The following is a 23909-nucleotide window of genomic DNA, read 5'->3' as shown; positions in this document are numbered from 1 at the left end:
GCCTGCCTGTTGCCTGTTGAATAATCAGCCTTGTGGGTGGGGCTCCCTTGACGTCGGGACAACGATGGCGCCGCACAATCTCTGACTGGCAAGATTGTGATACAAACATGATTCTGACATGCAAAGAGTGCCTTTGGACCACTTTTATACCCCAAAAGGGGTAAGTACACAAATTCACGGGAAAATTACAGAAGAAGGCATCTCACACACATCATGCATCAGATATGGGTCCAAAGGTACGTTACGTACATACTTGCTATAACAGCAATTCTGATCATCATCTGAACCACACCTAAACCTTTGACTCAGGAGATCGCGCAAAGGGAATATTTGAGCTTTGCGTGTGTCGTATATTGAATATGAGGTCTGCAGAACCTCACGTCAATAGCACCCCTGTTGCATGCAGTGATTTTCATGGTGTCATGGTTTCGTTGCTCAATCCAAGTGCGATGATCAGTTACAGAACATTGGGGTCAATCGCAACTTCGAATTCATCAGCGGGGAGATGGCAGCTGACTTATGGTTATGCAATACTACCCCAAAATGCTTGCCGTCAGAACAATTAACCCAGCCTTCGAATCTGTGCTTGCAACGCCCGGGACGTAATCCCTTCATGCTTCCATTCAGCATGATCAGATCAGACCTGCAATTGTCAGATTTTAAGCCGAGAACGTACATGATGCAGGGCTCCAGAGGTATGTTACATACATACTTCAATGACAGCAAGAATGATGACGACAATGCTACTCGTTTTGCATCCGAACCACGAAGCACCGCTGGTTTGCTGAAGATTAGTTGCTTCGTCGAATTCTGATCATCTGAACCATACCCTTTAGGAGATTGTGCAAAACCCACCGGACAATAACTTGGGGAATATGCGACCTTTGAATCTGAGCTCCGAAGGAATTCATTCAGGTTCGTGCGTATATAAATTCGCGATGGGTCTTGAAGGTAGCTCCCTATCGCTCCTTTGATTATTCTGAGTGAGTCCCCTAAAGGCCTAGTTTGATTTATCCTCCTTGCTGATTCATTCCCCAGGGATCTTTATCACTGCGTTGAACACCTGTTTCAAATCTCTTTACTACTACCTACAATGTCTGTCCAAGGTGCGTTCAGAGGTTTACAGCCAGTTCCTATTAATCATTCTGGACACACCGGCAGCCGCGACGAACCAGACTGGCATTTACAACAATACCCCAAACCAAATTTCTGTCCGCATCACCAATGACAATGAGGATGGCATGGGGACAACTGGATTTAAAGATATTGAACCTGGGAAGTATGAATTGTGGACACGAAAGCACTGGCAAGTAGCCTTCGTGTTGAGGCATGCGGTCGAGCCAACTGATGGCAAGGCGGAGACTTTGGTTGTGAAGCCTAATGTGGTTTACAACATCAATAATGTATGACCAGAAGCAGTTGGATCGTTGTGCGTTGTGCTAGTACTATAGTATGACATGCGTCGTGTTGTACAACAAAGTTGCGAAGTAGAATCAATAGCTATAGGAGTTCTTGTCGATCATGACATGCATGATAGCCCATGTTGTGTATGTCGTTTGAAAGGTCAGGGGATCCGCGCGTAATTGCCAGCTGCAGGAGTCGTAGGTGCCTTGTTATTACCCTTCCGAAGTGCTTCGGCTCCCCCGAAAACAAGGTACGTGCGTGTACCTAATGACAGGACCTCGAAAACCTCGTCAGCTGCAATTTTGCCTTTTAAAGTACACAGCCGACAATTATTAGCGTGGTTTGAAGAAGCGCACACACGTGAGTCACATTCAAATTCATCCATGCACTTCCCGCCATTCGTAGTACCCCGAGTTCAAATATCAATGTGGCCTCGGTTTGGCTTAGAACAAATCACCTGGGGTGGCTATGAAAATTGTCGAGTTTTCTTGTCCGCAACTGTATTGATAGGAACGATGCGCACAGGATACACAGAGCATTGTATGTGATCTAAAATAATCACCAGTGCACTACTGCCAGTGGCTCCAGATAGACAAGCAGATCATCTCCGAGATTCAGACTTCCTCCTAAATGGCCGCCATGCAAAGTTGAGCAGCGGTGTTGCGTTAACTTTTCGGCCGCCTTGGGAAGCGCCCAAGCGCATGATATTCGCGCAAGTGGTCCACTTGAGATTGCAATCATAACCAATTGCTGACTGCTTTTTCAGAACAACAGAGACAGGTGTATTCAAGAATTTGACTCAGTTGAAAGTTAACGTTCACCAGGTCGGACCTGACGACTCGCCCATGCGTAGACCTGTGCGAGCGCTGGGCATTTGCAAAGTGTTGGCTCTGCCGCGTTCGGTTCCCCAACCTTTCTCGCGAGGTCTTTCATCCTCCACTAGTTATATTTATGCTTCTCCGTGTTGAATTGCGTCAATTCAGGTATTTACACATATGGCAATCAGTGTTCGGCATGCCTGACGCCCACCAGATCTTTTGCTCTCCATGGTATAACGGTATAAAGGCTTTCACAGGAATACGTAGCTAAAAGCATGTCAAACTTTCGAAACAAGTATGCAATAGTATGGGGTTCATCACCTCAGGACAATATCGCCCCTGGGATCCTGTTCCACAGAGTACCACGAGTTCGTTGCTCAGTTCAAGTCTGATGAAGCATTTTCCGGTCAAACACCTACCCAGAACCTTCGAACGGGCAACGCTTGAGATTTAATCCCTGTCATGCTTCCATTCAGCATGGTCGGATCCGACCCGGGATTGCCAGAACTGCATTTCACGACCGAGAACAAGGCCACATATCAGATACAAGTCCAAAGGTACGTCACGTACATACTTGGGGTGACAGCAAGAATGATAACATCACCTAGATTAATCGCTTCCTTGAATTTTGATCATCTGAACCACGCCTAGGCCTTGAACTTGGGAGATCGTGCAAAGAGAATAATTGAGCTTTGCGTCTGTCATATATTGAATATGAGGTCTACAGAACCTCGCATCAATATCGCCCCTGTTGCATGCAGTGTATTTCATGGTGTGTCGCGGTTTCGTTACTCGATCCAAGTGCGATGATCAGTTGCAGAAAATTGGGGCCAATCGCAACTTCAAATTCGTCAGCTGACTTATGGTTATGTATCACTTCTTCAAAATGCGCGCGTCAGAACGATTAACCCAGTTTTCGAATCTGTGCGTGCAACGCCTGAAACGTAATCCATTCATGCTTCCATTCAGCATGATCAGATCAGACCTGCAATTGCCAGATTTTACGCCGAGAACCCTTGATATGCTACATGATGCAGGGCCCCAAAGGTATGTTACATACATACTTCAATGACAGCAGGAATGATGACGATAATGCTACTCGTTTCGCATCCGAACCACGAGGCATCACTGGTTTGCTAAAGATCAGTTGCATCCCTAAGGAGAACGTGGAAAATCCACCGGACAATAACTTAGGGAATATGCGACCTTTGAATCTGAGCTCCGAAGGAATTCATTCAGGTTCGTGCGTATAAATACGCGATGAGTATCGAAGGTAGCTCCCTATCGTTCCTTTGATTATTCTGAGTGAGTCCCCTACTAGTTTGATTTATCCTTCTTTCTGATTCATTCCCCAGGGATCCTTATCACTGCGTTGAACACCTGTTTCAAATCTCTTTACTACATACAATGTCTGTCCAAGGTGCGTTCAGAGGTTTACAGCCAGTTCCTATTAATCATTCTGGACACACCGGCAGCCTCGGAGAACCAGACTGGCGTTTACAACAATACCTCAACCAGGATTTCTGTCCGTGTCACTAACAGCAACAATGACACCGGGACTGAGGAATTCGTAGATATCGAATCAAAGACGTACTATATGTGGGACCGAAAGCACTGGCAAGTGGCCTTCGTGGTGAGGAATTCGACCTGGCCCTGTGATGCCACGCCGGAGGTTTTGGTTGTGAAGCCTTCAGACGTTCACTACGTCAACGATGTATGATGAGAAGCAGTTGGGTCATTGTGCATTGTGCTAGTACTATAGTATGACATGTGTCGTTGTACAACAAAGTCGCGAAGTGGAATCAACAGGAGCTCTTGTCAATTGATGGTCGTCCGTGTTGTGTATATCGTTTGAAAGCCTTGGGCCCGCGCGTACGTACATGCGCACGCCCGCCGAAACGATGTCCCCGCACAGCACTATATATGTGGTCCATTCGATCGCAAAATCCCCTCAATATCATACCACTCCAGACGCACGTCTGAAAGCCAAAGAATGTCATATGCATATCATGATAATTATAACCAAGTCACGGTGCAGTGACCTCGGTAAAGTTTGTGTTCCGATGGTGTGATTTTAGAATGATAGAAGCACAGCCACCACCTGGTAGTTTGAGGCTGTTGGACTTGCAACGACAAACGTTCAATCCAGTCTGCGACTGTCTCCTCTCATCGTGTCCAACGGTGAACTCATCGCTCGTCAGCGTGGGTGAATGGCTAACCGCATTTCAATCCTGACTGCGAGCGAGCCCAAGTCAGCACTCGACCGACAATCCAGTTTGGTCTCGTCCTCAGCCGCATCTTTCGTAACAGCGCCTTCGCCGACAACGACCATCTGCCCAGACATGGAACACACTCATACTCAAATTCACATAGTGGAAGTAACAAGGGACGCAGTCCACCTTCGCCCGCCAAAACCATTGCCCAACATTCCCCGTGAGGACACAATCGGTCCACCTCCACCTTCTCCTCCAGCCAGTGTAGACGAGTCACCTGACAATCTATCATCCGTGTTCCCAGTACGACTCTCCAAGTCAGACCCACTCCCGAAAGGCATCGAGACGGACATTGATGTAGAGCTTGAGACAGCCACCATAAACAGTCAGCGTACACGCGACCGCCTTCACCGTGCCTCTACAGAGACAAAATTCTCCGGCAGGGTACCTAGAGTTTCTCAGACGAGCAGCTACGCACCCACTGCTAGCACATCCAAGACCCAGCAACCGGATGGTCTCCTCCACCCACCTGCCCGTCCTGTACGCCGCAACACGACAGGCTCTGCTCGCCGTCCTCATCCACCTCCATCTACCTATGTCGCAACCGGAGAACTGGAGGATGACATTCAGATACAAGCAGAGCAAATTCGCCGTGAAAGAAAGCGAAAGCAAGCTGCAGAAGTCGCCGCAGCAGCAGCTGTCGAAGTGGCTCACAAAGAGGACGAGCGTCCCTTGGTAGGAAATTTAATAGGAGAGGACCACGCAAACTACATCCTTATGTACAACATGCTCACGGGCATCAGGATAGCTGTGCGTATCCAATATCCCTTCATCCTGCAGGCTCTGACTCCATCCAGGTCTCACGATGCCAAGCAAAGATAAAACGACCCCTCACCGACCAAGATTTCACCGCAAGGCACAAATACTCCTTCGATATGTACGTACTCCCTTCCTGTTCCATATTCCGAACTCACATTCACCTAGTGTCGGGAACGAACTCACTCCCTCCGCGAGATACGACTTCAAATTCAAAGACTACGCCCCATGGGTCTTCCGCGAACTCCGCGAAGACCACTTCTCTCTAGATCCCGCAGACTACCTCCTCTCTCTCACTTCCAAATACATCCTCTCCGAACTCACATCCCCAGGTAAAAGCGGCTCCTTCTTCTACTTCTCCCGGGATTACCGCTTCATTATCAAGACCATCCGACACGCAGAGCACAAGTTCCTCCTTCGCGTTCTCCCGCGGTACTGGGAGCACGTCAAAGCGAACCCGCACACGTTGCTTAGTCGGTTCTATGGTCTTCATCGGGTGAAGCTTCCGAGGGGTCGAAAGATCCATTTCGTGATCATGAACAATCTGTTTCCGCCTCATAAAGATATTCACGAATCTTACGATCTCAAAGGAAGTACTGTGGGGCGTGTCCTTCCGCCTGCGAAACTGGAGCAGAACCCCCGCGCAGTGCAGAAGGATTTAAATTGGATCGATAGCAATAGAGTGTTAGAGCTTGGTCCGGAGAAGAGGGCTCTTTTAACGGAGCAGTTGAGGAGGGATAGTGAGATATTGAAGGATCTTGGGGTTATGGATTATAGTTTGCTCGTTGGGCTTCATTGGGGGAACAGGGGGAACAAGGAGAATGTGAGAGGGAGCACGTTAAGGGTGTTTGAGGTACGTCTACATGGCTTTTCCCGTTCCACTTCCTTGCATAGGATACTAATTCTCGATGCACAGCCCTCCGTCCCACCCATCCGACGCAAAACCACGCAAACGAAAGATGGGCGGTCCCCTGAAGCGATAGCCATGCGCCGAATCATGCGTGCATCTGATCCACATCAATTAGGGACGACCCTTGATCTTCCTGATTCGCCTCCTCCATCAATGCAAACTGTTGCGCCGTCCACGCCTACTCAGCGCAGCCGTCCTCGTTCTACCTCCAAGGGTTCTGGCAACGTCAATGCGGTTTTGAATGGGAACGGGAATACGCAGCAGGCCCACCCGACATTCCAAACTCCGTTACACTCTCCACACCCACCTCACCCTCCTCACCAACACCAACCCCCGACCCACGCACCTCCGCAGCAACCCCACCCAACCCAAGACCGCGAACACTTTTTATTCTACCAAGACGAAGGAGGCCTCCAGGCAACAGACGACAATAACGAAGAGATGGACGTCATTTATTATTTCGGGATCATTGATATTTTGACGCCATATGGGGGGTTGAAGAAGTGTGAGCATTTTTGGAAGGGGTTGAGCGCTGATCGGGTGAGTTGTGTTATGGGTTTCATCTGGGTTGGGTTTTGGGCGCTAGCTGGTGTGATTTGTGTTTTGGCTTTTTGAGTTTGGGGCGGTGGTTCTTTGGATGTCAAGCTTCATTCCTGTCTCGAACTCTCATCCGTTTCTCAACGCTAAACGCTATTTTTAACAGCACAAAATCAGTCCAGTCCCGCCTTCTGAATACGGAGACCGATTCTTTAGATTCATGAAAGCTGTCATGCGTGGAGGCGAAGGTGGGGCGCGGTTCAAGGCTGAGTGATGCTCTTTGTGTGGGTGATATTTTGTGGTGTGTCTGGCCAATGGCTGATGTTTTCGCTTAGGTAACGGCTGAATCCCGCATGAAGCGATGAATGTACTGCCCCGTTGTGGTTACGCACTCAGTGGAATAGAAGGCAAACTGTTACACCAATTCATCGTCACATCATCGCACTACGCATTATCCTCCGAACTCATTTTCCTGCTTCTGCTGTTGCTTCATCTGGGGAATCTGTGGACATTTGCGATGCATTGGAGATTGTACGGTTTTTTTCTGTTTCTGATCTCTCTCCCATTTTTTGCTCAGCACGTTTTACTATTGTTTCGACCTCCATCCACAATTTCTCATATTCTTCTCCTCGTACCCTTTTTATTTTCCGCATGCTTTCCATCATTCCACGACCCTTGCATCCCATCCCACTGCATATTTCATTTTTAAATTTGTGCATATTAATGTCTTCTTTCCCCGCAACTTTTCTTATTTCTTGAATCCTTCATTCATTTCTTACCTCGTTCGTGCATTCTTTCCCTTTCCTCGTTGATGCGACTTTAACTTTAATATCGTCATATGCTTAATCTAGTGCTCTGTCTCCATCCTGCCTCTGCTGCGTATGATTTTTTGTCGGCTTGGAGGATGAGAGAGAGCACGTCATACTTTTGCTATCGCTGTATAGCAAGGGTACGATTTTCGAGCACTTTTTTGCACGCTCCTTTGCGCATCCTAACATCTTCGCTCATTTCTCACCTACGAGTATTCCTACACATAATCTCGTTCGGACTCGTATCCACACTCGTTCATACACGCATCCACCTTCGTTCGTTTCTTCCTCGTACATGACACACACGCTCGTTTCATTTCTGACTCTTGGACTATGCTTGCTCTGGGATAGATTGCATTATTTATAGTCTAGGTATAATTTATCATGGTATGCATATGGCGTTTTTTTGGCTCTCGGACGTGGATCTGGAAACTGGAGTGGGGAATCCGAGGGTTTATATGTGCAGTCGTATGCGTTGCAAGGGATATGGTATCGAGGGGTTTTTGCGATCGAATCGACCAGGTGTATAAGTACTGTGCAGGGACTTCGTTTCGGCGGGCGTGCGCATGTACATATACGCGGACCCCCTGACCTTTCAAACGACATACACAACATGGGCGATCATTAATTGACAAGAGCTCCTATTGATTCCACTTCGCAACTTTGTTGTACAACACGACGCATGTCATACTATAGTACTAGCCCAACACACAATGATCCAACTGCTTCTGGTCATACATCGTTGATGTAGTAAACCCCACTAGGCTTCACAACCAAAGTCTCCGCCTTGCCATCAGTTGGCTCGACCGCATGCCTCAACACGAAGGCCACTTGCCGGTGGTTTCGGTTCCACAATTCATACTTCCCAGGCTCGATATCTTTTGAATCCAGTAGTCCCCGTGCCATTCTCATTGTCGTTGGTGATGCGGACAGAAATCTGGTTTTGGGTATTGTTGAAAATTCCAGTCTGGTTCGCCACGGCTGCCGGTGTGTCCAGAATGATTAATAGGAACTGGCTGTAAACCTCTGAACGCACCTTGGACAGACATTGTTGTATGTAATATATCGGAGCCCTGCATCATGGGGCATATCAAGGTTCCTCGGCGTAAAATCTGGCAATTACAGGTCAAATCTGATCATGCTGAATGGAAGCATGAAGGGATTACGTCTCAGGCGTTTGCCCGCGCAGGTTCGAAGGTCCTGGGAGGTTGTAATACGTAGCCAAAAGTCAGCTGCGACCCCAAATCCGCAGTCGCTGTAACCCATCATCGCACTTGGATCCGAATCGAGTAACGAAACCGTAATACACCATGAAATCCACTACATGCAACAGGGGCGATATTGATGTGAGGTTCTGCAGACCTCATATTCAATATATGACAGACGCAAAGCTCAATTATTCTCTTTGCACGATCTCCCAAGTTAAAGGCCTAGGCGCGGTTCAGATGATCAGAATTCGATGAAGCTATTGATCAAGAGTGATGTTATCATTCTTGTGGTCATCGCAAGGATGCACGTCACGTACCTTGGGACTTGTATCTGATATGTGAAGTGTGAAATGCAGTTCTAGCAATTACGGGTCGGATCCGACCCATGATGCTGGATGGAAGCCTAAAGGGAATCACGTTTCAAGCAGTGTTTGTTCGAAGGTGCTGAGGAGGTGCTTGTCGCTTTGACGCGCCCATTTTGGATAGCATTTCCAGCCAAAAGTCAACTGCAAACACGCGCAGCAACATAGTATGATGGACACAATAGACACCAAACCGCTGGTTATTCGTACTTATCAGCAGAACATTCAACAGGCTGATACTATACTATTCGCACCAAATGTGAATACATTGACACGAAGATCTCCACTGTCTGGAGTGGCAATGAATCCATCGTATCTCCAGAAAATCTTTTTATCAATCTGATATCTGCGGCCGTTTTTGAACGCCAACAACGCCGTGAAAAGAAGTAGAGGTCGCCATAGGTGCGCGCAGGAAAGAAATGTAAACAGGAGGACACAGAGAAACAATAGCGAATTGTTCAAATGGTACAGACCAACAGCAAAAACGCGTCAACATAGCATGACACAGTCACTGAACCGCCGGTTTATGCGTGCTTATATATTGTAGGCAACCCACATTGAGAGCTGGTATTGCGGCAGCCTTGTCTGGGCACTGTTCGAAGGAGCCTCGATCCTTTCATGGTGGTTTGCTCGTTATCGTCAGGACGCCACTTGATTTTGCATCAGTGACTACCACTGATATAACAATCGGCATGTTACCGACAGTAATAACTTGCACGCTATGATCGATGAGTGACCGCACTGAATACTGGCGAGTTTTCTTTGGGGAGAGGCATGGACAGTGTCATTATACTTTGTGTCGTCACGGTGAGATTTTTTAAATCCGGAATCCGTTGCAACTAGCAAGTTTGGTGATAAAGTCCCGCAGACACTCAGCAAGCCAACAAGAAAGATGTCGAGCGGATGTCGAATTGGCACGATGAGACCGCTTGAGACCGTCAGAATCGTTTGTGAAGCCAACCAGCCCCAGGACTCAGCGTGCGAAGTACTCGTTGTCTAGACACTATTATGTAATTCGAGTATTTCGTTAATTCGCTTAATTATCGTATATCATGCTTGTCACGGTACATATACAGTGCTCGTAGTTCGAACTTCGAACGTTCATGATCAAGTTTTAGCTTATCATAAGTACCATTATGGTATGTTCACCAGTTCGCTGCCAGTGACTCGGATACGGCCTGACGTGTCTCTATGTTGCTTCTCCAGCTCCGCAATGATTAATGACAGTCTGACTGGCCAGGTTTTGTGGTGACGCTCTAGAGCGCTCTAGGCTCTAGCACTGCGATAAGGAGTCGCTTGGTAGCTGCAAAACGTTCACCCAGCCTCCCTCCAGGAGCGAGGATGTAAAGGTCGTGTCACGGCACCGCAACAAGCAACAGCTAGTTCATTAGCTGAAAATGGCTGGTCTAAGGTATCTAAGGTTTAGTCCGATGGCTCGTCGAATTTGAAACTTACAACGAGGACGTATCAGGACCGCTTTTTCGCTGTAACATTAAGTTTGATGAGTCTCCCTGAACCATATCTATGATACATGCCACATCGGCCAAGACATCGTTTATGAATGGATATAGCTCCTTATAGCTCTCATACCCAACGACGACATGACAATTATCGTATCCTTGAGGCTGATGCGGCTGGCTGATGGGATCCACGATATTGCACTGTACCGCATGACTAGCAAATTGCAACGCAACCGTACTAACCTGCATCACCAGCGTCATGATCTGCTGTCATTATTTGGTTTCGTGGCAATATGAGCTCCCCTCCAACAGTTCCATCATCATGATCCCACTCGCTGACAGCTATCGGTTATTTGGTATTTTACCCCACTCGTTTAAGCAGGTATTCCTACCTAGCCAGTACTCATTGCTCGGCACCTAAGACTCAACCTGTACTTTCCTACAATCCCCTTTGCAGAAATGGCCATTGAAGCACTTGTGAGTGGCTAGTATCGATTCTTCTGCTGTAAAAGCTGAAATACTGGTTAGCCAAGCTCAACTCAAATCCTTGTTGTCGGCGGCGGACCCGCCGGAAGTTATGCTGCTGCTGCTTTGGCTCGAGAAGGTTTTGAAGTCACTCTTCTCGAAGCCGTGAAGTTCCCTCGGTCAGCACATAATACATGCCATCGGTATACGCAGTCACTAATCTATTATTGTACTAGATATCATATTGGCGAGAGCTTACTTCCGTCGGTCCGCCGTTTCTTGGGATTTATTGGTGCAGAGGAAATGATCAAGAACCACGGGTTCGCAGTTAAGGTGTGTATGGTCTTCACTACGTCAGAGTACATTAGACGGTCACCCTCCTTCGTTTTATAGCCTGGCGCTGCAGTAAAGTTGAATCAGTTCAAGCGAGAAGGATGTGAGCCCCACCCTCCTCATTCATCGTCGTAGTAATATTGATTTTTTTCTCCAGACACAGATTTCGTTGCGCTAGACCCAAATAACGGGTCTTGGAATGTGGTCCGTAGTATATTGGAGATATGCTTACTGTCTCACTGGTTTGCAGGTTCGATCAGAATTCGACGATTTGCTATTTCGCCATGCTGCGAAGTGTGGCGCGACTGTGTTCGACAACATCAGAGTCACTGAACTTCAGTTCCAGGGCGAAAGACCTGTTTCAGCCAACTGGAGAAATACCAGCACAGGAGTAGAGGGCTCTATCTCTTTCGACTACCTTGTTGATGCGTCGGGAAGGAACGGGATGATGTCCACAAAGTACCTCAAGAACAGACACTATAACAAGGCCCTCAACAACGTTGCATGCTGGGGATACTGGGATGGGACCGGCTCTTACATGCCGGGTACCACTCGCCAGAATGCTGTCTGGGTCGAAGCACTTGAAGGTATGAAAATAACTCGAAGTGGTCATGCTGAGCTTAATGTCTGCAGATGAGTCTGGATGGGCTTGGTTCATCCCTCTTCACGACGGATCCACGTCTGTTGGAGTTGTGATGGATCAAGAGTCGAGCAACCGTAAGAAGAAGGCAAACCGTGCAACCTCAAGCGGATCCGAATCAAATCTTCAGACTCATTATAAGGAAGAATTAAACCGAGCTCCTGGTGTCCTCAAATTGATCGGAAAGGGCACTCTTCGAAATGATGGCAAACCGGAAGCTGTGAAATCTGCGAGCGATTTTAGCTACTCTGCTTCCTCCTATGCCGGGGATCATTTCCGCGTGGCGGGGGATGCTGGAGGTATTTCATTTAATGATTGGTTATACTCGCTATTGACAATTAGCTAGCATTCATTGACCCATTCTTCTCGTCTGGAGTCCATTTGGCTATGACAGGAGGACTTTCGGCTGCTCTCACGATTGCTGCGTCGATTCGGGGACTATCCAGCGAAGATGATGCCCAGCGTTGGCACACCTCAAAGATTGGCAGCTCTTACACGAGGCATGTGGACTTGGTCACTGGAGTGGTAGCAGCTAACGTTATGTATGCCGTAGGTTTCTTCTTGTCGTCCTTGGGACCTACAAACAGATCCGCAATCAGGCTATGCCAGTCATGAGCGATGTGGATGAGGACAATTTTGACAAAGCCTTTGATATCCTCAGGCCGGGTGAGAATCGATGTTTTCTTCCATCATTGCAAACCCTGATCTCCCGAGTGCAGTGATTCAAGGAACAGCAGATGTCGGTAAGACGCTAACAGAAGACGAACTCCAGGTACGTATACTTGTTGCTATCTTCCACAACATCCTTGATGTGCCCGATAGAAAACAATGGACTTCTGTCGTCATATATTTGCACCGACTGATCCCGAGATGCACTCGGCAGTCAAAGCTAGGTAAGGGTTTCTCGTCTGCTCTACAGAAGTATCGCATACTAAACGCAATACTTAGATTGGATCCTGCCCTAACATCCCCAGACGCACCCGTTTTGTTAGAACAAGATATCGATCGCTTGATCGGAGATACTGATGAGGAAGCCAAGATCGTTTTGAGTGAGATCAACGCGCGGAAGCCCATCCATACGATGTACAACCCCACGGAGAACTTTGGTGAAGAGGAACACTTTGGTTTCAAAGCTGTCCTAGAACGAGGCAAATTGGGTCTGGTGTCTACGTAGGCGTTGCTAGGGCTAGTGGTGCGGAGTCGTGATGTTTCACGACTCCTGTCGTGATTGTAGAATCTATTTAGATGGAGTAGTGGTACCTGGGGGGTGTCCTATATATATTAAGATTTAACTATGCTCCCTCCAATATTGATGAGAAAGCCAAATGAGGTTAGTAGAGGAGATCAAAGGTATTCTTGATCGAGATAGAGTCTGGGGCATGTAACATGACTGTTGTCAGACAAATATAGATACTGTGATATCTGCACCCCTATTTCGCGCCTGACGATCAATCCACAAAATTTGGAACGAGTCTCGCTTCGCCAGGATTAATCCCTCCAGAATGATCACGGACTCGCCTACTAAGCTTCAGCTTCCGTGTATAGATTATCCAGGTAGATTTCATCGATGACCCACCCTTGACCACGACAGCTAGTACACCAGACATGACGTGAACCTTTTGATCAGGTAGTACTTGATTGACTCTCGCCCCCACATTGCGGCAAGTTTCATCGACGAAATACTCTCTCGCAGCCGTGTACAAGGCTGACCGTTTCGTCTGATGGATGTTTTCACCGGGATTACAAGCGAAATACTGTACATACATGACGACGAACAAATCGAGCTCGCGAGCAGGTTAAGTATCAAACACATGCACCCCTACTATTGTTGAATAGATCACCGACGCAAGACAAAATATGGCCCTCCAAACTGCTACAGCCCACGAGCCTCGAGACGACTGCGGAAGATCTTCTGGAACTGCGGGACGTGCTCCAAGTCCATGAGCGTGTGGTGTTCTCCAGGCACATCAGTATATGTCGCCTCGCCGCGGCTAAAGCCAGACCATGCATGGAGCTGGTTGTTGAGCCAGTCAACTTTGGATCCAGCAAAGGGAGTGGCGTAGAAAACATCAATGATGGCTGAGGGGTGGGTATGTGAGCAAGCGGTCCTGAGGTGAGAACATGAACAACTTACAAACTGATCCTGATGGGCTGTAGTCTAGTCCACAATTGATGAGAGACTCAGCGACGTCCACCCATATGTCAAGCTTCTCGGGCGTCAGCTGGAGCTCGATAATACGTTCAGGAGGCGCAATCTTCCACACGATATCACGCTGCTCCTTCCTTGGGAGCGGTCTCAGGGAAGGGGGTAGTGTATCAGAATCGTGCTTCGACACAAGACCGAGGAAGGCCGATAAGTGGAGTAAGCCATCCGTCCAATCGATGTCATGCATGCGGCCGGAGATATTAGGAGGAATGTTGATGGGAGCGACGAACTTCACTTCTTCACCCATGGCCTCGAGCCGTTTGGCAACTTCAAACGCGACAACACCGCCGAAACTGTAACCCGCGAGGGCGTAGGGTCCCTTCGCCTGAACCCTCTTGGCTGCTGCCGCATAGCAGGTAGCCATCTCGTCCATGGTAGTGAAGAGGGGGTGGCCGTCATCGAATCCACGAGCACGGAAAGCGTAGAAGGGACGCTCATTCTGGAAGTAATTTGCAAGATTGACAAAAATGAGGACCTCTCCGATACCAGGATGAACAAAGAAGATTGGCGTCTTATTTCCGGTCACTGAAAGGGGAACAATGGGGTCGTACTCCTCGGGCTGGGCGTCCCCGGAGAGCAAAGAGTCAACGTAGTTGGCCAGGCTCGAGAGAACGGGGTGCTTCAGGATTTGGATGGCAGGAATGTCAGGCAGACCGGAGTGTTCCTCTCCTTCGCGCTTGAGCCTGGAGATTATATGTCAGTGAAGGTCGTTTAAAGGCAGAAACAGGTATATTCACCGGATAGCATCAATGGAAGTACCGCCGATCTCGAAGAAGTTGTCACTCGCCGACACCTCACTTTCCGCGATGTTGAAGATGCCAGCATATATCTTGGCAAACGCCTTTTCTGTCTCGGTGGACGGGGCAACGAAGGAAACGCCGCGCGCCTTGCTGAGCAGCTCCTCAGAACGGGCGATGTGATTCGCAAGTTGGCCTCGCTTGAACATGTCCATGAGATGCGCACGAGACAGTTTTCCGAGAGTGCTCTTCTCCATTTGATTCACAGGGATGGGAATGATGATCTGAGGTGGCAGTGTGATCATCTTCACACAGATATCCCGGAGAGCCCGGTGCGTGGCGAAGAGCTTGGCGGAGGCATCTGCTTCATCGAGGTCGAAAGTTGGCGAGTAGAAAATAATGAACCCTTCGGTCTCTTGTCCAGGAGCGCGGTATGGAGCTGCGGCGAGGAACGAGTGCGTGACCCCTTCAACGGTCTGGAGGTGGGTTTCGAGCTCAGGGATACCATATGAGATACCATAGACGATGATGGTGTCCTTGATGCGACCGCTAAGGCGCATGACGCCATTCTCGATGATGCCAACATCGCCAGTGCGGTACCAGCCGCCCTCGACAAAGCTAGAGGATGTAGCCTCGGCGTTGTTGTAGTAGCGCACGAATACCATCGGTCCACGAATTTGAAGCTCGCCGCTCTCCCCGTCGGGTCGCAGGGTGACACTATCGGCTGAATCCGTGATACGCATCTCGCAACCACTGATGGGACGCCCGAGATCAAGGAACTCGCGAGCAGGCTCAGTTGCGAGTACATCCACAGGGTAGTTGTAAATGCATCCGGCGCTGCAAAGGCCCATCAGCTGAGCTATCAATATGCTTAAAGTATCCTTACCAAGTTTCTGTCATTCCAAACCCAGAGGCGATGACCAAGGATACTGCGGAGGGGTTCTTGCTAAACTTTTTCATCATAGCAACAAAGGCTTGCGCGGTCTTGGAAACAATAGCTTCACCTCCGCTGTTGATCCGCTTGAGAGAGGACAGGTCCAAGCACCCGAAGAGGTCAGCGCGCTTCCCCAAATCACGAGTGAACTTAGCGAGCAGGAAGTTTGGGGCGTAAGCCAGTTCGATTGACTAAAATAGAATGATAAGAGACAAGTTAAGCTGTGGTTCAGTGTCAGCACACCTTTTCGTCAATCAGACGGAGCAACCGAAGGGGATCGGTAAGAATAACAGATGCATGCACGTGGAGTTGCGAAGCACCATATAGCAGAGGTGTGATGTGGTATTCCAACGACCCCGCGACATGATCAAATCCAACCCCTGAATGTCATGATCAATGTCAGAAGAAAGTTTAAATGATGTCCGCCTTACAGTTAAAGATTCGAGATTCGGAGGTCAGGCCGTAGTTTTGCCCCTGGGCGCGGCATGAAGCAAGGATGGTACGGTGCGTGTGGACGACCGCCTTCGAGAATCCAGTTGAGCCCGAGGTCAGGAACAGGATGGCATCGTCGTCTGGCTTAGCCTTGGATGCAACCCAGTCAGGTGCGACAGTAAATTTCTGCCCCGATGATTTTAATTCAGAGAACAGATGAACCTCCAGACCAGGAATGGAGCTGATCTGCTCAGCCCCAAGCTTGCTGGTTAACCAAGTTGCAGATCCAAACAAGTTCTTGATATGGGTGACATGGCCCTCCTTGTGCGTCTGTTGGGCGCTAAGAGCGGGCTGCAAGCAGGGCAAATAGCCAGCCAACAGACACGCCCAGATAGCAGCCATGTTGTCTTCGTGCTCCGTCAAATATATGACAATAATCGAGCCTGTGGGTTTGCCCCAGTCGAGCATGGCACGTGCAAGGTTGCGAACATATTGATTAAACGCGCTGAAGGTCGTCGTGTGAATAGAGGAGTCATGTGCCGAGGAGGTTATGAAACCAAGCTCGTGCAACGGATACTGGTCAACAGCTTGAGCGATTACGTCGTGGAGAGTATTGGGTGCGGAAACGAAGTCGGTAATGGTAGTAGGGGAGACTTCGACGAGTGCCATTGTAAACCGTGTCTCAGGTTATATTCTGAAGCAGTAGTGCGAAGAATGTCGGAACGCGTCTGGAACGTTGAGTACTTACCGACTTTCTTGGAATTACTTATACACTCGGAGCCAGAAAACATGAAAAGAATTCGTGAAACGTACCATTAACTACTTTAGTCTTCGTAAGGGAAGCGAGAATTCTCGCTGGCAAGTGAACTGCTGGATTTTCGAATCTACGATCTTCCTTGGACAGGCACGATAGATAGCTATCTGTGGTGGCTCGTCAGACAGTGACCACAACCCCTTCAAGGAGTTGGTTTCCGACACAGTTAAGGACATCGAGGGTCTTCATGACCGAAGGGTTCACTACGTCAAACAGATGACTGCATGTAACCAGGAACATAGATACTGACAATATTGTGTGCTGGCGCTAGTCTTCGGAACAACAGAGGTAGCTCTCACGTAAGCACCAGTCCAGCGGCATCGCCTATCGGCGTACAACGTGAATGAGAGGGACGGAGTGACAACGTGGGAGGGTGTTCGGTGTCGGATCACATTAGAAATGGGAAGTGAGCTCCAAGGGGGTGAAGCGAAAGGAAATGGGAAAGACCCATAATATGACAAGTTGTCCGCCTACTAAAAGGAATGATAAGAAGTAGTAAGAGCGCTGTGTAGTAGTAAGCGTGTTAAATGCAATTAAGCAAAATACCATACTACCGTGACTAGTACTGGGTGTTTAGCTGAAGATCGCTTTCCATAAGATATCGGCGACTCTCGCGTCCCCGGTGCAGTTAATAAATATAAATGTTTGCACCGCTCGCCGCCGCCGTGGTGGTCTATAAGGCCGTCGTCATCGTGGTTAATGGCGACAAGAACTTCGTCGGACAATATTTTAATGTTTACCAAAAACCACGTCACGTGACCAGTACAACTCACCTTCCTGCGTCAAAATTGTCCGAGTTCTGAGAGCTGTAGCTGCCAGCCTGCCATGACTGCAATAATTCGTGTATATATAACGGCATACTAATCAGCATTCCCAAGATTCTTTGCCTGATACAGTATTTACAGCGTGCCTGCCAGTGCACCTTGTCAACCTTCGTAGGCCCCTGATTTGAAAATATTCCCATATCTAGGACTTCTCCCTAACCGTATTAGAGCAGCATTAGGTTGCGGCCAGGTAGTTGGGGGTGGTGGGCGCTCTGGAAAGAGCCAACGCTTTGCAAATGCGCGCTCGCACCGTGACGGTGGAGTGGTGCTATCGTCTCGTGGTTGTCTATGCTGGAGTGATGATGCTACTGAGTCACATGCTGTGCTGCTCTATCCTAAACCTGGCTGACTAAGCTCTCGGAATCGTCCGTGTGGGATCTTCTGCTCTACCCCTGCCCTAGGACCCCCTACTCCAACGGTACTCGACGACTGGTCCACGTATGGACAAGTCCCTGGCCACTGCAGGCCACTTCACGGTGAACGTTAATTTTCCGCTGTATCGAAATGTTAAAACCATGAACACGCCTCTGTTGTTCGGGAAAAGCAATTAGCAATTGGTAATTGCAATCTGAAGTGGATTACTGAACAGTGAACGTTAACACTCACTACTTCACGTGTCTTTTGCTCCGTCTCCCGATCAGGCTCATTTCCGACCGTGCAGAAATAGTAAAGAAGGCTCCTGCCGACGAAGTTCGGCGCCAGGCTCTAGTCCTTGATCAGGCTGGATAAATTACTTAGATAGGACTTAGAAAATACAGATACGGTGGTCTGCATTGGACGCAATCCGCTGAAAACGTAGAAATCGCTTCGTACGAGGGAGATACGTTAGTAATATTGGGACTTTCTTTGGTAGCTCATTATGGGGAGGCATGCGAAGGAGATAGAGCTTCGAGGTTTATAACAGCGCGCTGGATGACGATCAATCCAGCCGATTGACCTTTCAGATCATATGAATCATTGGTGATGACAATTGCCTACAATTGCAAGGCATTCTGGCCAACCAAATGATAATGTGGTTACTTACACGACATGTACAACGACGAACAAGGAAGTAGCTGAGGGGCCCCGAATGCTGCCTTGGAATGTACCGATAGTCCAACGGCCAATGGGCCCCGGCCAAGTCTGGTTTACACATACATATCGTCATCATCCCGTGTGGCGGGGGCTTGTGATGCGGGCTCGGGCTCAGGCTCAGCTTCGGGAGCTTTCTTGCGCGCGGCTGCAAAGGAGGTGAGCAAGAAATCGAGGAGCACACATCAAACCCACATCGTCGCGTGGCTTTCCGTTTCGCAGCTGCTCTTTTGCCTTCAACGCGTTTTTCAAAGGCTTGGTCTTCTTCGCCTTGGCGTCGGTGTTCATCGAGTATCTAGAGCCACTTTGAGAATCACGTTACATGAATCCTGGTCAGAATAGCCGTACCGATTCAAACTCGTTGAGCTCCGTGTCTGGCTTGTTCGCCGATTTATTGGAGCGTGCCTTTGAAAGTATCTCACTAAACCTATCGAATACGCCCTCCTCGTGCAGCTTATCGCGGTAGAACTGCAAGCCTTCGATGAGCTTTTTGACTGATCGCTCTGACTTGAATGGGAGGAGCGACAAGCAGAACGCGATGTCGCGCCACTGACGGGGATCCTCAGACAGCCGGAAACGCTGGCAAAGCTTCTCGACAATATTTTCGGCTTGTTTTTCCTGTTAGAAGTTTAATGAATTGGGAATGATGGAAAGGGATGAGGACCGGCCTTCTCAATGAAGGAAAAGATGTAACGCATGGTGCTTTTGAAAATTTCCTCCTCAACGGCGTGGTCGCCTGTGGATAGGTGACTGATGACTAGAATAATGGTATGAAGAATGTTGATATTAAGAGTAAACCGAGGCATACCATCAGGCAAATTGTTGTAAATTGCGTTGTCCTTTGTCGACAGGTCCGTGAAAAACAGCTTCGCAAGGTCGGATATCCGTGGCTCCTCGTCTTCTAGGCACTTGGCCATCTCGCCTAACTGGCCTTTCACTTTGATCATCCCATTGAGAATCAAGTGCGTCAAGACCATCAGCGTGTTCTTCTTTACGACAAGGTCTCCATCAGAAAGGCCTTTATACAACTCATTGCTATTCTCGTCGACAATGTTGCTGAACGAGACTGCCACATCGCCGAGAGCAATGACAATGTTACTACGAATATTTGGGTCTTTAGAGGTCTCAAGGATCTTGAAGAGAAGATGGTGATGCTGGTCGCAAAATTGTGAGCTGATGCAAAGGAACTTGCTAAATGAGAGGGTGGCAGCTGCGCGGAGTGTGCGATTCTGGTATCTCTGTCAGTAGTAAGACAGAGAAAAACAACTCAGCCCTTGCCTTAAATTTATGTGGACTACCACACACGTGGACCAGTAATGGGCCGTACAACATCAGTAATGACTGCTCTCCATAGAGCAGCTCGGTCTCGCGAACAGCGGCTATCCGTTCTCCGATCTCGTCCTCTGCATTGCCAGCAACTTGGTCAAGTTCTTCGGTTTCCTTGTTGGCTCTGTTGGGTGAGCCCCCAGCTGCAAGCTTTTCCGCTACGTAAAATGTCATGCAATGGTTTGAAGGCGTCTGTGAGTGAACATACCCAGCTGTTTCTCATCTTTTTGTCGCTTCCACTCCCTTTCCACCAGCTCCAGAAACACGATGTGCTTGATGGCCACATGACCTACGACGAACAACAGCTGACTGAGATGGAAGACATCTCCAAGATCTTTCTCTTCCCCCATGCTCGACTGTTGGGTAGAGATATGTGTACTAGAGGGTGCGTGCGAGGCTGGTTCCGGCAGTTCCATCTCTTGATCCACCTCCATCGCCTCCGTATCTAACTCGGATGGTGGCTCCTTCGTGTTTTGCCGCTTGGCAAAAGCCCTCCGGGTAAGGTTCTTGATGAGGTTATTACAAAGCTCGTCGGGGTGTTCTCCTAAGGCGTAGATAGTGTTAATTGCTTGTTCGGCCATGCCGAACCAGTCTTTCGATCGACAGGGGTGCTCTATGGTGTTTTGCAACTTGCGGAAGATAGGGTTCTCCATCTCCATGCGAAGGGATTTATCGAGAAGAGATCCTGTTGCCTGTCTGAGAAAATTATTGACGAGGTACGGTTCTCTTCGTACCTTTGACCTTCTTCGCGCTGCCGTTTAAGCGCTGCAGGGCAAGGCACGTGTATCTTGCAAGAGTGAGATCGGCCTGCCAGAGGGTGAGCATTTGGTATTGATGGGGTATTTACTCGCACTGACCTTGCCGAATGGCCCAAGACCGATCTTCAACAATGTGTCTACCTTCTCAGAAATGATGGTGCGTTTCGATAGTGCCAACATTCCAATGATGATGATTGCACCACGACGTTGAGAGCGGGGCAAAGCTTGAGGAGCGCCTACAAATGAATATGAATCAATGTGCTTGCGGCTGCAATGGAATATATCCCACTGTAAACTTGCCACAGCTTATTGATCACATCGTAATGGATCTGGCCATCTTCCATCATGATACGCATCAACTCTTCTAAGCTAGTGAGCTCTGCAAGCGTCGCATCGTATGTCAATCTTTTATAAATGTTTAAGCGGCTTTAAATCTGAGAAAGCGAGCTGGACACACTCAATCATGTTTTTGGCAATACGGTTCACTTGCTGCTTGGGTTCCATGTCGGGTAGGGGGTCAAAGTACAGCATACGGTAGCATTCGAGGAGCCTCGATCGCACACCCTTTAGCTCTTTGCCGTCCTCCGACGTTGAGCTATTATCTTTGTGCCATATCAGATGTAGCATCTGTTTGATGCCTCTCTAGTAATAAGGTTAGATGGCCGTAACACGGAAGAATCATATGCGTCACCTCAGCACCGGCAAGCTGGTACTCAAATGCGACTCTGAAATATTCCATACTCTCCAATACTTCTGCCTTGTTCGTACTCCCCAAAAGCTGCGTAATCGATATCATCCCGCCTTCCAGGGTACGCATGAAGTCGAGTGCCTCTGTGCAGTACTTCTTGCGCAAACCCATGGCAAGAATTTCATTAGTCTCCAGGGCAGCAAGTGCTTCTTGTTCCGAGACAATGGCTGTGACATCGACGGTGGATTTGCGATTTGCCTTTCTCTTTTTAGGCTTCGGGTTGTTTGAAGGTGCGTCGCTGTCATCGTTTGCATCTGCGCCCTCCATTTCAGCGTCCTCATCTTCATCTTCCTCCTCGAAATTTGACTCCTCCACTTCATTTTCATCCTTGTCCCTCTCAACGGCCTTCCCAATGCCACCTTCCATCTCCTCCAACTTGTCCTTCCAAATCTTATACCGTTCCTCCCACTTTTCCATATTCAAGTCGCCTCCGTACATATCCCCATACGGATGGGTCAGAATCAGCTTCACGAGTATCGAAACAGCAGCCTTGCGCACTGTACTTGCCTTATCCTCCAGCGTGTCAACGGCAGCGCGTGTGATCCGGAGCCTCTGTTCTGGGAGACGCAAAGGCAAATCAAGCACCTTCGAGAGCGTCGCGAAAACCTTGGAGCGTACGTAGGAGGATAAGTCAAGCGTTCGCGAAAGGAGGAGCTCAAACAGCCCATCAAGCTCCTTGCCCGCCTGGTTGGAACCATTCGTCCGATTTGTGATGTCCTCCGACGTGGCGAGTTCGCGAATGAGTGAACCGATAACTTCAACGATTGCCATGCGCATAGGATAAGACTATAGGCTTTTCAGATGGAGAAGAAGTGCTGTTTTCGGAGAGCGTACCTCTGAGTCAAGATGGCCAATCAATAGACTGATTTGCTTGAGCACTGATCGCGGCGACTCCTCGCTGAATTTGACCAGGAATCGGGAGAACGCCCTTGGACCCTTGGTGTCCTGCGCACTAAACGATTTGCCAGCAATTTCGCGGAGTATCTCGTCGCCAAGTTGGGCGTGATCAAATTCCTTTGCGAGGATAGAAAGGCACTCTGCCATGGGTTCGGATAGGTGTTCATAGTACTGCAAGGATTGCATGATGTTGATTTGCGCAGCGAGCGTATGCCCGTGATGCTTTACAGCAAGGCAAATGACTTTGTAGACATGCATACGTACGTTCTGGATCTTCATGTATTGTTCGGACTCGGCAACATGGTAGGCAGGGCGGGTGAGGCATCTGAAGTAGGGTCAACAGGGGTCTAGACAGCTGACTTCGCGGGCATCGCGGGCCAAATCATGTGATATAGAGCAAGCTGTACTCACGTTATGAACGCATCTCTCTCCGGACTAGTCACCCAGATGCGGTGCGTCTTCAGTTTCAGCGCCTTGCAAATGAGTTCCAGAGTGCCAGGGATCTGGTCGATCCATGTCCATTGTTCTGCCTTCTTCGCCGTCGCCGCCCTCGAGGTACCAGCCTTACCGCCCCTCCCACGACGCGCCTTCACGGGTGCCGGGGGCGTGTCCTCCTCGCCTATCGCCTTCACTTTCTCGGCGGCACCTACAAACCAATTGACTAAGAAGGCATACATTTCCAAAGGCAGCTTATGAGCCATGACAATCTGTTGGTCTTCTTCCTTGGAGTCACGTATTGCAGCATCAATTTGAGATCCAAATGCAGAGAGCAGAGCATCGAGCATCTTGCTCATATAAGCACCAGAGACTGCATCGGAATGCTTGAGAAGGCTTCGGAATATATCGAATATTTCTGGATCAGTTATTTCTTCAGATGAATGAGCGATTGCCCCGACAGCCTCTAGGTTCGTGGTCAGTGAATATCGAATACCAGAATCAAGGGCCAACGTACGTTGCAATAAGGGGCCGGGATCGGTGCTGTTGGGATCCTGTTCGTTTGGGATGTCGTAGTTTGCAATGTCCTGGAGTGCCTGTAGCTCATCTTGAAGCTCGAAGGATACACTCATGGCGAACACTCCTTAAACACTGCTAATGTCTGTCAAGTTGATAATCAAAGGTAAAACACGCTCGCTAACAGTGACACGGTTTCTCTGTGAGCACGTGCTTCGTGTTTATCACGTAAGCAG

General features: G+C 48.8%; 7 protein-coding genes across 7 annotated transcripts; 4 read left to right on the top strand and 3 right to left on the bottom strand.

Annotated features, from left to right (window-relative positions):
• Positions 1 to 213: 213 nt before the first annotated feature.
• On the top strand, positions 214 to 3942 carry DEU56DRAFT_756285 (uncharacterized protein; the record flags this gene model as incomplete). The annotated part of the gene is made up of 19 exons (XM_041350000.1): positions 214 to 236; positions 628 to 695; positions 724 to 779; positions 837 to 915; positions 1039 to 1403; positions 1564 to 1601; positions 1631 to 1654; positions 1727 to 1764; positions 1915 to 1944; positions 1993 to 2123; positions 2171 to 2184; positions 2229 to 2387; positions 2470 to 2590; positions 2699 to 2779; positions 2874 to 2994; positions 3122 to 3146; positions 3192 to 3269; positions 3301 to 3461; positions 3578 to 3942. 19 exons carry the CDS (start codon positions 214 to 216, stop codon positions 3940 to 3942), a joined length of 1977 nt encoding a protein of 658 aa, XP_041208306.1.
• A 622-nt stretch (positions 3943 to 4564) lies between these two features.
• DEU56DRAFT_737002 (uncharacterized protein) lies at positions 4565 to 6972 on the top strand (the record flags this gene model as incomplete). Its single annotated transcript, XM_041348556.1, has 6 exons — positions 4565 to 5245; positions 5293 to 5372; positions 5420 to 6104; positions 6168 to 6323; positions 6516 to 6701; positions 6865 to 6972. The coding sequence occupies 6 exons, from the start codon at positions 4565 to 4567 to the stop codon at positions 6970 to 6972; spliced, it is 1896 nt and encodes a 631-aa protein (XP_041208305.1).
• DEU56DRAFT_360665 (uncharacterized protein) lies at positions 6893 to 7474 on the top strand. The gene is made up of 2 exons (XM_041345852.1): positions 6893 to 6982; positions 7034 to 7474. The coding sequence occupies exon 2, from the start codon at positions 7060 to 7062 to the stop codon at positions 7405 to 7407; it is 348 nt and encodes a 115-aa protein (XP_041208304.1). The 5' UTR covers positions 6893 to 6982; positions 7034 to 7059; the 3' UTR covers positions 7408 to 7474.
• An 889-nt stretch (positions 7475 to 8363) lies between these two features.
• DEU56DRAFT_756283 (uncharacterized protein) lies at positions 8364 to 9102 on the bottom strand (the record flags this gene model as incomplete). Its single annotated transcript, XM_041349999.1, has 4 exons — positions 8364 to 8488; positions 8544 to 8619; positions 8782 to 8861; positions 9033 to 9102. 4 exons carry the CDS (start codon positions 9100 to 9102, stop codon positions 8364 to 8366), a joined length of 351 nt encoding a protein of 116 aa, XP_041208303.1.
• Positions 9103 to 10830: 1728 nt separating this feature from the next.
• On the top strand, positions 10831 to 13315 carry DEU56DRAFT_887567 (putative halogenase). Its single transcript, XM_041356228.1, is given in 12 exon segments — positions 10831 to 11014; positions 11066 to 11181; positions 11239 to 11335; positions 11396 to 11438; positions 11493 to 11539; positions 11586 to 11922; positions 11969 to 12274; positions 12322 to 12517; positions 12529 to 12641; positions 12695 to 12747; positions 12798 to 12868; positions 12924 to 13315. The coding sequence occupies 12 exon segments, from the start codon at positions 10997 to 10999 to the stop codon at positions 13147 to 13149; spliced, it is 1623 nt and encodes a 540-aa protein (XP_041208302.1). The 5' UTR covers positions 10831 to 10996; the 3' UTR covers positions 13150 to 13315.
• A 533-nt stretch (positions 13316 to 13848) lies between these two features.
• Positions 13849 to 16953, bottom strand: DEU56DRAFT_737011 (atromentin synthetase; the record flags this gene model as incomplete). The annotated part of the gene is made up of 6 exons (XM_041348558.1): positions 13849 to 14054; positions 14110 to 14864; positions 14919 to 15755; positions 15805 to 16043; positions 16096 to 16232; positions 16284 to 16953. The coding sequence occupies 6 exons, from the start codon at positions 16951 to 16953 to the stop codon at positions 13849 to 13851; spliced, it is 2844 nt and encodes a 947-aa protein (XP_041208301.1).
• Positions 16954 to 18858: 1905 nt separating this feature from the next.
• Positions 18859 to 23853, bottom strand: DEU56DRAFT_805521 (non-SMC mitotic condensation complex subunit 1-domain-containing protein). Its single transcript, XM_041353294.1, has 15 exons — positions 23675 to 23853; positions 23134 to 23623; positions 22660 to 23047; positions 21769 to 22611; positions 21535 to 21719; positions 21367 to 21482; positions 21177 to 21313; positions 21054 to 21126; positions 20528 to 21004; positions 20272 to 20477; positions 19802 to 20222; positions 19662 to 19750; positions 19342 to 19611; positions 19189 to 19288; positions 18859 to 19141 (listed from the first exon to the last, which is right to left on the bottom strand). The coding sequence occupies exons 1-15, from the start codon at positions 23787 to 23789 to the stop codon at positions 19050 to 19052; spliced, it is 4002 nt and encodes a 1333-aa protein (XP_041208300.1). The 5' UTR covers positions 23790 to 23853; the 3' UTR covers positions 18859 to 19049.
• Between the last annotated feature and the right edge of the window lie 56 nt (positions 23854 to 23909).

The sequence above is a fragment of the Suillus clintonianus genome (assembly GCF_016758775.1).
Source record: "Suillus clintonianus strain FC179 chromosome Unknown DEU56scaffold_37, whole genome shotgun sequence".
In the NCBI taxonomy this organism is placed as follows: domain Eukaryota; kingdom Fungi; phylum Basidiomycota; class Agaricomycetes; order Boletales; family Suillaceae; genus Suillus; species Suillus clintonianus.
Note: the sequence above shows the minus strand (reverse complement) of the source record. Positions and strands in the feature narration are given on the sequence as shown.

Bases quoted from the DNA above. Each gene is read 5' to 3' on its own strand.
- DEU56DRAFT_360665 (XM_041345852.1), top strand. From the start codon at position 7,060: ATGAATGTACTGCCCCGTTGTGGTTACGCACTCAGTGGAATAGAAGGC.
- DEU56DRAFT_887567 (XM_041356228.1), top strand. The intron at 11,182-11,238 runs GTCAGCACATAA...TTATTGTACTAG, and splicing joins GAAGCCGTGAAGTTCCCTCG to ATATCATATTGGCGAGAGCT. The intron at 11,923-11,968 runs GTATGAAAATAA...TAATGTCTGCAG, and splicing joins CTGGGTCGAAGCACTTGAAG to ATGAGTCTGGATGGGCTTGG.
- DEU56DRAFT_805521 (XM_041353294.1), bottom strand. From the start codon at position 23,789: ATGAGTGTATCCTTCGAGCTTCAAGATGAGCTACAGGCACTCCAGGAC. The intron at 20,478-20,527 runs GTATGTTCACTC...CATTTTACGTAG, and splicing joins AAAAGATGAGAAACAGCTGG to CGGAAAAGCTTGCAGCTGGG. The intron at 19,751-19,801 runs GTATGCCTCGGT...CCATTATTCTAG, and splicing joins TTACAACAATTTGCCTGATG to TCATCAGTCACCTATCCACA.